This window comes from Microtus oregoni, unplaced genomic scaffold (assembly GCF_018167655.1).
Source record: "Microtus oregoni isolate MIOR12 unplaced genomic scaffold, Mior012 000014F_ref0000157, whole genome shotgun sequence".
NCBI lineage: Eukaryota > Metazoa > Chordata > Mammalia > Rodentia > Cricetidae > Microtus > Microtus oregoni.
In genome coordinates, this window is record NW_024543073.1 from 43,941,353 (window position 1) to 43,956,233 (window position 14,881).

A 14,881-nucleotide genomic window follows, 5' to 3' on the forward strand; every position below is an offset into this window, starting at 1 on the left:
CCAAACTGTCCTGGTACTTACACTGTACACCAGGCTGGCCTTGAACTTAGAGATCGACCTGTCTCTGCTTCTTGAGTGCTGGGATTAAAGGCGTGGGCCACCATCACCCACCTGGCAAATAATATTTTTGAGTTCTGTGAGATTATTCCAAGAATTTACAGAGTAGAAAACCTAAATGTCTGTTGACTGTCTTAGGATGCTTACTACAAATCTAATTGGAAGGTAATTTTATGTAATAAACAGTCAGAAACATGCACACATGTGTGAAGAGCTGTTTTGAGAGTTTGTGCCTACACCACAGGCAACAGACACCCAGCTACATGCCCAAACCCACAGCTAGCACTTACCCCTGTGTACAGTGATTAATCTGATATCATTCAGCATCAACGTGCTAAATACAGTTAGCTCACAGTCCACATAGGACTGAGCTTATATCATGCCATTCCAACAGCATGAATGCAGTTTAGAATTGGGAATTGAGGCTGAGTGGTGGGCATGCCTGTAACCCCAGAAATTGGGAGGCTAAGGCAGGAGGATGACAAATTTGAAGCCAGCCTGCAGTACATAACATAACATTGTCTGCAAAAGAAACATCCAAAAAACCTCCGTAACTACAGCCATGGAAAGGGAAACTGCAGATAAGGAATGGTTACCATAACCAGAAAGAGTTTATAGATTCTGTTGTTCGCTTATCATTTGTAACAGCCTTAATAAAAATATGATTCACATGCCAAAAGTTCACCTTTTACAGTGCAGGATTTACTGACAATACTCTTCAGAGTTTTGGGTCCTTCACTATCGCTAAAACATTATCATTACCCCAGAAAGAAACAAAGCCTGGGGCTGGAGAGATGGCTCAGCGGTTAAAAATACTGACTGCTCTTCTGGAGGTCCTGAGTTCCATTTCACCAACTATATGGTGGTTCACAACTATCCAAAATGAGATCTTGTGCCCTCTTCTGGCCTTCAGGCATACATACAGTCAGAACACTATATATATAATATTTATTTTATGATAAATATAATATATATGTGATAAATAAATATTTTAAAAAGAAAAGAAACTCAAAGTCCATTAGCACTCATTTGGTTTCCCAAAGGTGTATGTGTGTGAGTGTAATTAAGATCCAAGTGTGCAGTGACCATGGAGGCCAAGAGGATTCCACTCCCCTGAAGCTGGAGCTAGAATTGTTGTGAGCTACCATATGGGTGCTGAGAACCCAAGTAACTATTAAAATAGTTAAAGTCCATATGTATGCCACCTGAAATTGCATACCACACTTTCAGGAGCATTGATTTATATCGTTCATTAGTGTAAGTATTAAATACCTGAGCCTTATCACAATTTTATACAACTCTTAATACCAAAAATAGTGCCTACCTGGCCTTCCCCTCCTCATGTTGCTCTCCTGTACTATTGTGACAGAAAGAACAATGTCACCTAGGCATTGGTGCTGCATGGAACTGTGGTTCTTCTGAGTCAGCAAGATTGCTGTGGGGCCTAGAGGGATGGCTCGGTGGTTAAGAGCATAGACTGCTCTTCCATAGGACCTGTGTTCAATTATCAGCACCCACGTGGCACCTCACAATTTTCTATAACTCCAAGATCTGACACCCTCACACAGACATAATATAGGCAAAACACCAATATGCTTAAAAGGAAAATAAATATAGTTTAGAAAAAAAAAAAACTTGAGTTCTGGGCCAGCCTGAGCTAAAAAGTGAGTCTCTGTCTCCAAAGGAGAGAAAGGAAGCATTGTGCTGGGTTATGGGAGTCAAAGGCCTGGTGAAAGAGGGTGGGGTGGATAGCTGGAGAGACATGAACTGAAGACAGCAGGTGCCTGGTTCTTCCCCTTGGGAAGGGGGAGGAAGATGGAAGAAGGGCCATTGAGGCTTTAGGCTCCAGCCTATTTTAAGCAGACCTTTAGAAGAATCTTCCTACTTACTGTTGAGGTGGGAAGAGAAGGCAGGCATCCAAGCCAAATACATAGAAGTATTTGTAGTTTCCTGTTCTAGGACTGCAGAGGGTTTTTAAGTAGGCTTTTTTTTTTTTTCAGGGCGGGGCTGGTAGTTTTTACTTGACCTTCAGAGAAAATTTGTTTTAGGTTGTGAGTGAAGAGACCAGCACTGAGGAGAGAAGCTACAGTAGCAATGTAGTAAAGCAACAGAAACTTAGCAGTTATTGATTGCATGGGAGAGAATTCCAGTAGCCTGTGGGTCCAGCCTCTCACAGATCCTCTGCTGACTACCCACAGTGCTTTTTGTTGCTGTGTTTTATCAGGAAGGTCGAAAAGAGGAACAAGACCTTACAAGAGTTGAACAGGAAGAGCAACTAAGGTGCAACTCAGTTGCCATCTGCTTTTCTTGCAGGGCATGGTAGCAGTGTCCGGCAGCTTGTCAGTGCTCCTGGATTCCATTATCTGTGCTCTTGGCCCTTTGGCATGCCTGACCACACAACTACCTGAATTGAATGGCTGTCCCAAACAGGTCTTGGTGAGTTTATGGTTGTTTTCCTTAACTATTTAAGACTGGGGCCTTTTGGAGCCAAAAACCCTCCTTAATGAGCACACCAGCACTGCTCCTGAGGCTTGGTGTCACGTGGCCCATCTGTCACATATCATTGTCCCTCAGAACCTGCCCTTTCCACAGCAGTACTTTAGAGAGAAGCAGTGTAGTCTAGGGGCTCCAACTCAAAAGGCAGCAGCGGGACTTCTTCCTGCTGCTGGGTCTAAGGTGAGGCCTAAGCAAAGAAGCTTCTGGCACAGCTGACAGCAGCCACCTAGCCCACTTTCCCTCTCTCCCTGCACATAACATGTCTCAGGGACCGCACTGAGGCGTGCCGCAATTGAGCCCTTTCTCCTTTTTGCAGTCAAACACGCTGGACAACATTGCATACATCATGCCTGGACTGTGACCTTCAAGATGCCTGGGACAAAAACCTGTCTACCCCTTTACTAGTTTATGTATATATGACTGTTCCAGATCCTCCACTGATCTCTGGGTGTAGGTTTTAAATTTTTATATCTATATATACATATATATAATGTACAATATATACATAGGATTATAACTACTTTGCTTTTAATAATTTTATGAAATGGTAAGGATTCAGCTAAAAAGGACTTTGGCATGAATGTGGACTTGGGGTTATTTCTTGTGTGAAAAATATCTGCCTTAAAAATCAGTGTAATTTGGGGAATAGGGGCTTATTCTGGGTGCCATGTGTATCTCATTATAGACAGCTAAAATGTGATTTTTTTTTCCAAGCTTGCTTGTACCTCCAGACCCATCACTGACCATTTGCCTTACCTGTCTTATAGTTGGAAATATAGTAAAGATTATGGGAGGATGCCAGCTGACTACAAACTGTTTGACTCAAAGTGACCCGGGAGAGTTGGAGATAGATGGCTTAGTTGGACTGATAGGGGACTCATTCCAATTCCTACTAAGCAGGTATCTGTGTCTCCAGTTTTATTGTAACTGTTGGTACTGCAGTCATATGATTCTTGGCAGCAGAGAAATACTTTGGAGAGGCCAAAACTGTTGGTACCACCTGTGGAACCTGCTATGGCTGGCCAAGAAAGCATGATCTATAAAAACCAAAGCTGGATCTGCAGCTTCTTGGTTCAGCTCTGGTTCCCCTGGCAGGCAGATTGTGCTCTGCATCCCACACAGATGTGGATCACAAAGGAGTCATTGGTTCTCAGTTGGTTATATCTGTATAACTGTGTGTGAGCCTATATTTTAATTATGTGTATTTAACTATTTAGAATTTTTAGATTTTAATTTATCCTGTAAATTTCTGTATATATAATTTAATAACAAGCCTCCACCAGCAGTAGCATGTGGAGCACACAGACTTGTCATTTTTTCGTGTCTGCCTAAAAGCTCCAGGTCATCCATATGTTAAGGTGTTATGATTCAAAAAGGAGCTTCATGGCCCTCGATAATGTTAGGAAAGTGAAATAGGAATGTCACAGTTCCCAACTGTCCTTATTCCCAAAGCACCGGATCTGCTTCCCCATTAGAAGATAGTTGAGCACTCCAGGGTTGTTTGGAAACTTGGTGTGAGATGCCCTTCCAAAACCGTGCTGAGGTAGCCATGCTTTCTTCCTCTGGCCTACATGGAACAGGGCAGCATAACAGTAAACGCTTGGACCATGTAGCCAGCTGCCATCCTGTTTAGTTCCTTCCCATAGCCTCGCTCTGCTTCACAGCTGAGAGTCTCACAGGTGTTCTGGACGTTCGTTCCCTTTTTCGGCTCTGAACAGTTTTGAGATTTAATCTGGCAAGTGGAGAAAGAAACAGGAATATGCAGGAACTGAAATCAAGAAGAACAGAAATTTAAATTTGAGTTAACAGGTCAGAACCTCATTTGAACCTGCAGAAGTTTCCTTTGAGAAATGGTGTGAAGGAGAGGCCAAGAAGACACATGGTCCAGGATGCAGCCAGTCAGTCCTCCATTGTCACTGCTACAGAAGACAGCAATGAACTGGTGAGAACCGGCCTTTGCATGTTTGTTTTCCTCTGGAGCCTAGCCCTACTGTATTTGTATTAAAGATTTGTACACATTTGTATAATAATCTGTAACTTGTGGTATTTGGTACTATTAGAGGAAAAACTTTGGATTCAGGCCCTCTTGCTGTTTTTATATCATTGTTTTATTTTGTTTTTTAAATAAATCCTAGTGGTTTGATGCAAATCATACTGCAGTTGTATAAAGAAACAAAATTTTGTACTTATATTAAAGATCTCATTTTTAATATTTGTAGTCCAGTCTTAGCTGTCTTTTCCCTAATTGGGTTAATTATAGTTGCTATAAAATTGTAAAACATGTCATTCACTCTATTCTACCGTAATTTTTTTTAAAAAATTGGATGGGGACTGGAGAGATGGTTCAGCAGTTAAGAATACTTCCTGTTGGCCGGGCAGTGGTGGCGCACGCCTTTAATCCCAGCACTCGGGAGGCAGAGGCAGGCGGATCTCTGTGAGTTCGAGACCAGCCTGGTCTACAAGAGCTAGTGCCAGGACAGGCTCCAAAGCCACAGAGAAACCCTGTCTCGAAAAACCAAAAAAAAAAAAAAAAAAAAAAAAAGAATACTTCCTGTTCTTGCAAAGGACCCAAGTTGGATCCCAGCTCCAGAGTATCAGGCACCCTCTATAGCCTCTTTAGGCACTAGCACACAAGTACATATACCCACACAGAGATACCACCATGTACATAATTAAAATTAAAGAATTTTAAACCAAAACCTGAAATAGAGGTCAAGTCTTCATATTCCTACCTATCATGGGTCTCGGGGTCCCAAATATCACTTGCATATTGTAAAACTAGAGAATCTGATCATTGTGGCTCTGATGCTTGGCAAATAAAACCATGTACATTATGGTATTGGCCTAAATTAAGTATCATCAGTCTTTTGTAAGGGTTACATGAAAATCATGTGCTGAAAACATACAGTTTATGGTATCAGGAGCTTCCAGAGTCTTGTCTTTTTTTTTTTTTTTTTTTTAAGTGAAATCACCTCCCTGTCTCTGAGTCTAAAGCCTGCCTGCCTAAAGTGAATGTTTGGTAATATTATGAGCATTGAATATATGGAAATTTGACCTTTCATGGTTAAAAAAAAGTTTGTGGAAATTCAAGATGTTAAAAATTCTAAGTAGCAAAATAAAACTAATATTAAAGGCATGAGCCCAGCATTGCCAAAAAATGGATGAAGCTGGACCGAGGTGGTACACGCCTTAATAATGGCACTCAGGAGGCAGGATTGACTCCAAAGAAACGGGGGCGGGGGGATGAGGAGTGAGATGATTCACGGATGCTGACACACACACAGTAAAGAGTAATGTAATTTAAAATTTGTTTTATAAGGATACATCAAGGAAGAAATAACACCGGCATGTTATTGATTTTAATGCTCTCAAAGCATTATGAATATTGTCCCCCTTTACAATGCAGGGGAACAAATGCAGAAAAAGCACTTTTCCCATTTGCCAAGTAAGAACAGAGGCCGGTGAGGTGGTTTGTAGACCAAGTTCATTCTCTGTCTCAAAGAAGCACAAACCCAGGCACTTGCCTTCTCTTGGGTACACACAGGGCGGCTCTTGGAGCAGGGAGACACGATAGGAGCTGAACTTGGGCCTGTGTAACCTGACCCAAGTATTTCCCTGGCGAGAGACCCAGTAGCCAGATGTGAAGGCTTCCAGGGGCGTGGCTTAGGGGGCGGGGCCTCGTGGCTGTGCTCCAGAGCCCCCGCCCTGCGGGTCGGCCAGCGGGTCACGTGACGGGTCGGCGGCGCCGGCGGTTGCTGTCACCTGATTCTGGGAGCTGGTGGCAGCCGTAGCCGCGGCAATGGACTTTCTCCTGGGAAACCCGTTCAGCTCTCCGGTGGGACAGCGCATCGGTGAGTCCCGGGAGCCGCGCGCAGTCCCGCCCCTGTGTGCCGTTCTGGCCTCGGCCCTGGGACCTGTCGGAGTCCCCAGTCAGGGCTGGAAGGAGGGCGGCGAGGCTGGCGCGGCGCTCTTGGCTCCGCCTCCTATGTTTCACCTGATTGACAAGGTCACGGGCCAATCGTAAGGCCCGTATGGGGATTGATGCTGGGGGTGACCAGTAGGTAGGAGGAGAAGGCGGGTCCAAGCGGATGTGCCTCAGCCAATGCGTGTGTGCTGGGGTCCAGAGTAGAGGGAGAAAGTTTGGGTTAAAGGGACTGCTGTGGTGAGCAGGCGTTGGGCCGCGCTGCCGCCGGGCTCGCGCAAGCTGAGGGCCCCTCCCGGGTTGACCGCGCTCAGGTCATTCGCCGCGTCGCCGGCCCCTCACGTTCCGGCACGTCGAGGTGTCTGGGCTCGACCGCGCCTCTGTCCTCGCGGTCGGGAGACTTGTGTGACGTCGCCCCAGTGGTGTTCCTCGCCTGTAGTAAAGGGACGGTGGCCCGGCCTTCCTCGACTTGTTTGATCATTAAATACATTAATAAGCGCGAGGCACTGAGGATGCTGCTGACACATGACTGACGCTTGTCATTGCCACTATACCTCCTCGTGGGGCTGAAGCCCGTCGGAAGGTGCCGACATCCAGCACTTACTCTCGGGCGGAGGGCAGGCGGCGACGTTTCCCCTGAGATGGGTGGTCTGGATGTGACCACACACACATACACACACACACACACACACACACACACACACACACACTTTATGCCTGAAGGATCCCGACAGCATTGTGAAATTTTGGTGGCGTTTCGCCTTGAATCCAGACTGGGAAGACTGGATCTTTTAGTTAAATCATTCTTTGCATTCTTCCTGCCTTGGCAGCCAAGGCTTCCCCGAAGTCGTTAGCTCAGCTCTGTGTTGTAACCGCCACTGCGGCAATTAGTGGCTCTTTTGAGGTTCTCGTCAGTTCTCTGCAGGAGACTGCTAGTGTCCGAAACCCAGGTGCTTCACAAAAGCCCCATTGTGAGTCCTTGTTTGGGACCTGGAAAGAGAAGGCAGCCCTCTTCACAGCAAATTAGTCTGGTCTGAAAAGCCAGCCACAAAGTCCTGAGACTTTCTGGAGAAGCTTATTTGGGCTCAGTATGCTTAAAGTTGTTCAGAACTCAACATCTCTTCCTGCCCTGAAAGTTTGCCTTCCTTGGGGAAGAAATACTTCTGGACAGGCAGAATGCTGCTACATCAGTACCTCAGCGCACTGACTAAATAAATATCACTGCTGGGCTCTCTCTGCCTTGGGGTTCATGTCAGAATAGGCTGGACCCATCCGAGATTCAGGTTGGCAGCTGTGGGATTACCAGTAGTGCTTTTTTGCAGTTGGCTGGGAGACCACGAATTTTAGAACCTCCCACCAGAAGCAGTGGCTCACACCTGTAATCCTAGCACTTGGGAAACTAAGACAGGAAGATTGCCACCAAATCCCAGGCTATCTGGACTAGTTTCAGGGCAGTATGAGCTTCAGAGTAAGACCCTGTATCAAAACAAAACTACCAATCTGCACAGTCCTGTTACTGAGGGGAGGAACTGAGTTCTAAAAAGGGAAAATGGTGATGACTGAGACCCAAAAGTCCAGTGAATTGATAACACGACTGAAACAGACCTTCTGGGTCTACTGAAGAGGCTGTAAAAGCCAGGTGTGGTGGAGCAGGCCTATAATCCCAGCACTCAGGAGGCTGAAGCAGGAATATTTTGAGTTCAAGTTCAGCCTGGACTACATAGAGTACCCTATTTTGAATAGCAATATCAGTGTGCTGTACTCATCCATATGTAGACAGAAGTACTGGAGATTGAAAGTGTGTGTGTGTGTGTCTGCCTGTCTGTCTGTCTGTCTGTCTGAGACAGTCTTAGTATTGCCCAGGTTGGCCTGTAATTTATGAACTTAAGCAGTCCTCCCCCACCAGCTTACAAGTATTAAGGACCTTGCACCTGTACAGTGGGCCTGGCTGGCCGTGATGATCGGCAGCCAGGTGTTAGCTGCTTATATTCCTGTAATCTAGGCACCTCCTTGCTACAGGAGTAAAACGGTGTCTTCTCGGGTCTGACCTCATGCCCTGAAAGGAGAGTCTTGTATGGTCAGCATAAGAGGACGGCGTCACTAAATGGTGCTAATCAGGACCTTACTGGCCTCACAATTCACAGACACCTTGATGTTTGCTGGTCTGTTTCTGTGTGAGCTGGGCTCATCCCTTAGAACACGGGCACCATCACCTCCTCCCCGAGGCCTTTCCTAACTCCTGCTCCAATCTCTGCTCTTTTTTTCTCTTGTCCCTGTGCTTCCCAGAAGCACAACACAGCTCTCACCTCAAGGGAAATCAGAGATAGTTTATCCCTGAGCCAAATATGAATTGCTGTGACCCAGGAACACAGATTCATGTCACCCCAAATAACATGTTCCAATGTGGGAAATGGTTTCATGATATTTTTTTTTGTCACTGCAGAACAAAGCAAGCCAGAAATCAGGCAATTAAGTTACCTCAAAGCACAGAAATCTATGCTGCACGTCTCAGGTGCTAGCTGATGACTCTTGGGTTGGTGGACACAGTTTTTTATTAATTGGTCTCGAGATCTGCAACATTTCCACTCTCCACAACCACAGAGTTGTAGACATTCAGCCTGTGGAGCTTTTCTGGGAGCTTTGGTTTGTAAACTTAAACTCTCTTGCTTGAGAGTGGTTGTAAGAAAGCCAGTTCTGCAGAGTGCCTGCACAGTGAGAGGGTGTGAGGAGCAGCAGCTCCTGCTGCCTTACTGTAATTTACTGTTTCCCCTTCCACCATACTGATGCACCACTATCCCTGCAAGTCTGCCCTCAAGCTGGGCTTGACTTGAGGTCAGGAGCTATCTATCCCTTCCTTTCCTACTGTCTCAGCACCTAGCAGAAGGTGAATGGGTGAATGAAAGAAAAAAGAAAAAAAAAGACATGACTGCTCCTAAGCATGGTGAAAGAGAAAGTTTATTGTAGATTAAAGGGAGAACATAGCCAGTGACCCAGGCTATTTGAGGAGAGAGGGAGGGGACACACACCCACACAGGTTAGAGCTGTCCTTGGCTTTCCAAAGCCTACCCATGGACCTGTAGACAGGAATCAGAAGTGAATGATCAGCATCAGGGCTCTTGAGTTTCCTTTGGAGCAGATGGGCTAGAAACCCACAGGCTAGGCCGTGTTGTAGTCATTGGGCTGGGTTAGAAGAGATGGTATCATTCTCTGTCTACTGCTGACTAGTGCAGTCCTATCTCTCCCATCCCCGTCTGTGATGAAACACAAAGGAGCCCCCACTACAAGGCACAGAGGGGCAGGGTGGTATTACAATAGGAAGTCAGAGATGAGCCAGCTATCTTGTTTATAATGAGCTCCCCTGCCCACTGTTTCTCTGTGGTTTTGGAGCCTGTCCTGGAACTAGCTCTTGTAGACCAGGCTGGTCTCGAACTCACAGAGATCCGCCTGCCTCTGCCTCCCAAGTGCTGGGATTAAAGGCGTGCGCCACCACTGCCCGGCTCCCTGCCCACTCTTGATGAAAAAGGACTCTTGCATCAATTGACAGGGTGTACTAGACCAGGCTTACTCCACAAATGACCACATAGCCAATCCTCAAGGCTTAGGAAGGCCATATGGTCTCTGTTAAATACCTAAACAAGGCACTTATTGCCTAAGAGTAGCCAGAGATAATAGGTAAATGAATGGGCGTGGCCATCTCCAATAAAACTAAATGGGCCACGGAATTTGAGTTCCTGTCATTTCCATGTACCATTAAATGTTATTCTTGTTGGGGGGTGTGGTGTTGCATGACTTTAATGCCGCACTCAGGAGACAGAGGCAGGCAAATCTCTGAGTTCCAGGCCAGCCTGGTCTACTTAGTGAGACCCTATCTCAAAACAGTGTCTACATAAGGATTTGCCTTGGCTGGACTTGGGATGGTGCTGATGTGGGGATTATGTCCAGAATCAATTTGCATCAGGGGCAAGGATGTTAGGTCAAAGGGCAGATCAAGAAAAGAACTGGACCAGGTATGGTGGCACAGACCTTTAATCCCAGCACTTGGGAGACAGAGGCAGGTGAGTTTGAGGCCTGGTCTATGTAGTGAGTTCCAGGACAGCTAGGACTGTTACAGAGAAACCCTGTCATGAAAAAGCACTAAGAGGAGGGGAGGGAGAGGAGAGAAGAATAGCTACTAGGAATCAAGGAATGTCAAATGGAGGTGGTGCTTCTCTTCACTGAAGTGCTGTACAGGTAACAATGCTGAAAATGTAGCCTCATCACCATCCAGTCACTGCAAACAGGTCCTGCAGGCATCATCCATAGAGAACAGGGAGACTCATGAGCTCTAACCTGCCTCCAGGTGCATCACACTCCAATGCAAAGCACAGACAGACCAAACCTGGGTTCTTGGAGAGTTACTAAGAGTTATATTCTGTGCAAAATGCTGGTGGCCCACTGAGTGCAGGAGCAAACAGAGAGGACTCAAGGTATCCAGAAGACCACCTGACCTTATTGCTGGGCCTAGGACCTGACTTAAGTAACAAGGGCACAGTCCCAGAAGAATTGAACCATAAGGCCCAGACACAGCAGTTAGGAAGCTGAGCTATGAGAAGGTTCAGACCATCCCAGCGCTTGGGTCCTGACTGTCAAACTCCAGGAAGCCTAGGATGCTCAAATTCATGCTATAGGTACCACAGCATAGCCAGTAGGAAAGCCAGGCATAGGTCCCAATAGAGGAATCCTAATCCACTTGCCTCTGGCAACAGGAAACCACTTGTTTACCTATCAAGAAATCTGGGCTGACATCTCAATACTGTCCTTACCAAAGCTCTACTCTGTCATTAGCATGGAGGCTGAGGTATGAGATGCAGCAAACAGTACTGGGGGAAGGAGGTCCAGGCTATAGCACTGGACCAAACACCTGGCAGCATGGAGACTCAGCACATTGTTGCACAAACAAACAAGGACTTTCTCCTCTCTGGCACCCAGAGTGTGGACCTGGAGAATTATGAGCTGAGCAAGTAGTAGTAGTAGATTTCAGGGGACAGGGCAAGCAGCCAGCTCTCTGGGTTAGTGCAAGCAAGCAGACTTTGCCTGTCTCCTTCAGCATTGGCTGACACACCACCAAGGTGACACAAGAAAGGAGGGTCATGGAGCTCGTGCACAGACACTTGATTCTTGAGTGCTGGTCATTTGATCTTGTTTTCTGGTGATTTCATGGTACGGCAGGAGGCTAGCTGAGGAGATGGTTAATGGTGGGTGTGGGTAGAGTAAGGGTGGGGAGTGGATTAGCAGACTCATTTCCTCTTCTGCCTCCTGGCCCCACAGCCTATGTGCTGACTCAGTCTCACTGTCTGCCTCACCCACCATAACCTCCATTGGACTATACGTTTGCTAATGGCAGGACCTTGTTGGCCTTGCTCACCAATGTCTCCTCCAGAGCCTGGACTTATTTCAAGGCATTTGGTAGACATGTAATAGTGGTTACAGGTCTGTTTAAGCCTGTAATCCAGGTGGGAAGCAAAGACAAGAGGACCAATACAAGTCCCAGGCTAGCTCTACCTATAGAGTGAATCCCAGGCTAGCCCTGCCTACAGAGTGAGCACCAGGCAGCCTGTCTATGCAGTAAGTTCTGTGTCAACCTTATCTCTACAGTAAATCCAAGGCCAGCTTTGGTCTACACAGTAAGTCCCAAGCCAGTTCTGTCTACACAGTAAATCCCAAACCAATCCTCTCTACACAGTAAGTCCTAAGCCATTCCTCTCTACAGAGAAAGCTCCAGGCCAGCCTTGGCTACAGAAGAAGTTCCAGGAGTGTCAATAAAATACTAAAACAAGATTCTTTCTCTAAACAAAAAAGAGTGAGTGGATTTGAGGAGGAGACCTTTTGGAGTGTGAATCACTGTTTTGCAGCTTACCAATCATGCAGCTGTGGACAAGTTACAGACCTCTCTGTTTCCCCAGTTGTTCTAGCCTATTCTCAAGGTAGTGAGTGTCACTGTGTGCAGGACATTATCAGTCCTATGTTTCATGTATGTGTGTACTGGCTGTCTGACTGCATGAAGGATGGCCTCCAGGTAGGACCCAAGAATGTGAAAGAGAAAGGGTTCTGAAGGTAGGATTCAATATTGACTGCTTCCCTAACTCTCTGAAGAGTTTGGATTATGACCCTTGTAGTAAAGCTACAGATAACTTTTCAACAGAAAAGTGTGCTGCTTAGAATTGCATTAGAGGAAAAGGACGTGGGGGCGACAGTCCAGCCTGGGCAGCTGATGGCACCTGGTCCAGAGGTAGCCTGTCATGAGAGATTTGGCAGCTTCTGACCTGTGCAGGTGAGAAGACCACTGATGTGGCAACAGGAAAGCAATGGTCCATAGCTGTAATTGTGTCTGTAGCTCTACTGAGCACCTACAGAATAGTTCCAAGAGACAGAAGAGCAGGACCCTGTGGTACCGCGAGGGCAGCTGTCCTGCCAGGGATTGTAGATCAGCACTGACGAGGAACAGATGGCAGGCAGGCACCTAGCAACTGCCTGGGGTACAGTCAAGTGCATGACCTTTGGCTGTGGTTCATTACTTTCCTTTGGCCCAAGTTGCAGTCAGACCCAGGTGATCATCACCGCTATCACCTGACATGAGACAACTGACTTGAGAAGCCACACTGCCATGAAGTGGGCAGGTTCAACCTGATCTGATACATGTAGACATGAACTTGCTCATTTTGGCCCATAGGTGAATTTGTTTATGGCCAGCAGGTCCAGGCCACTGCCCAGATCAAGTCACTATAAAGGGAGGAGTGTTCCCTTTGTGCCAGATAAGAGACAAAGGACCCTCTAGACAGAACATACCTGCATCAGGACAAACTGCTGACCACAGGACTGCTATCCCTAAGCATTAGCAAGCCCTTAATGACAGCAGAGACCTGCAGGAACTGGAAGACAAGAGCCATTGCCCAGCAGCCCTGGAAGGTCACCTCCCAGCAGCTGGAGGTGAAGGAGTCAGTTACTGTGCTCTAGGAGCTAGTAACCAGGTTAGTGGGGTTTGTTTTGTTTTGTTTTTTTGTTTTGTTGTTGTTAGTTTGGTTTTTCAAGATAGAGTTTCTCTGTGTAACAGTCCTAGCCCTCCTGGAACTTGCTCTGTAGACCAGGCTAGCCTTGAACTCACACAGATCCACCTGACTCTGCCTTCCAAGTGCTGGGATTAAAGGCATGTGCCACCACCCAGCCAAGTTATGCCGTGCAGTGGTGGTGCACAGCCAGCACTTGGGAGGCTCTCAGAGGCAAGTGGATCTCTGTGATTTCAAGTCCCAGAACTACACAGCTAGTTTTAGGACAGCTAAAGCTACACTAAGAAACCTTGTCTCAAAAAAAAAAAAATAGCAAGTTATTTTCATGGTTAAAAGCAAAACATGACACCACTGTTGTCAGATTCCACACTTACAGGACACGTTAGAAGGTAGTCCAGGATTCTGCAGCTACTCAGTCCCCAGAAGACCTGGGTTAAGAAGCAGTGGCCTGCGCAGACCCACCAGGCCATCCTTCAGCCAACTTCCACTTAAACTGCTCAGATGATCTTACCATTGCCACCACCTCCTCTTTTTCTCCCCCTTATGTTTAGGTCATAGTCCCCGTCCCCTCTGTCACCCAGATCTTCACCTTTGCTGGTGCCCTTGCCACACTAATTAGATGACTTCTGCCCCTGCCTCATAACCACCTGTGATTTCCCAGCTTTTCCTCCCCAGCCTCTGGCCTTACCACAGAGCTATGTCCCTTCTGAAACTTCAGCTCTCTCCCCAGGAGAAGAAGTTGCTCAGTTACCAGGGTGTGTCAGTGGCCAGCTGCAGCAGAACTACTGAGAGGCCCTTGAAAGACTGAGTTCTGGGAGGGCAGAGTACACAGCCCCAGGAAGGTCAGGAGGATGCTTTGGAATGTCCTGACCCCAGTAAGAACCAGGCAGCAAGGCAAACCTGGTGAGTTTGTTGCAAAAGACTAGCCATTCCTCACCATAGGATGGCTGCTGTTTTGTTTTTGTCTTCTTCAGCCACACCTTTCCATAAGATGGCTGGTATTTTGTTTTTTTGTTCTGAGTTTTTTCGTTCTTGGCTTTGATGTTTTCAGAGAGGATCTGACTAGCTCTGGATGGCCTTGCTATGTTGGCCAGGCTCATCTCCAACTCACAGAGATCAGCCTGCCTCTTCCTCTCAAGTGCTGAGATTAAAGGTGAGCACCACTGTGGCCAGCCTGGGTGTCTGTTTTAAGGGACTGACCCCTCTGTCTCGGTTTCCTCACTAGTGAGATGAGGTAGTAGTATACAATTCATGGAGTGACAATTAAATCTTGTGTTTTATATAACTAGCTAATTACACTGGTGATTGTGTAATATATAGCTCAAGAGGTTAAAGTATTACAGAAGGGTTTTGTAGACAAAGA

At 46.6% G+C, this 14,881-nt stretch overlaps 2 protein-coding genes across 6 annotated transcripts in view; both read left to right on the plus strand.

The window, feature by feature from the left end:
- Hmgxb4 (HMG-box containing 4) overlaps window positions 1–4,790 on the plus strand; it is a 55,473-nt gene extending 50,683 nt beyond the window's left edge. For all 4 annotated transcript variants that reach the window (XM_041663507.1, XM_041663508.1, XM_041663509.1 and 1 more), the window contains 2 exons: window positions 2,371–2,493; window positions 2,870–4,790. In XM_041663507.1, coding sequence (XP_041519441.1) covers window positions 2,371–2,493; window positions 2,870–2,914 — 168 coding nt within the window. In that variant the 3' untranslated portion in view covers window positions 2,915–4,790. The remainder of the gene's footprint in view (window positions 1–2,370; window positions 2,494–2,869) is intronic.
- A 1,480-nt stretch (window positions 4,791–6,270) lies between these two features.
- Tom1 (target of myb1 membrane trafficking protein) overlaps window positions 6,271–14,881 on the plus strand; it is a 33,473-nt gene continuing 24,862 nt past the window's right edge. The window contains exon 1 of one of the 2 annotated variants that reach the window (XM_041663692.1): window positions 6,271–6,404. In XM_041663692.1, coding sequence (XP_041519626.1) covers window positions 6,353–6,404 — 52 coding nt within the window. In that variant the 5' untranslated portion in view covers window positions 6,271–6,352. Of the gene's footprint in view, window positions 6,405–13,284; window positions 13,483–14,881 lie in introns of those variants that run through there. The other variant, XM_041663693.1, reaches the window with a different exon arrangement.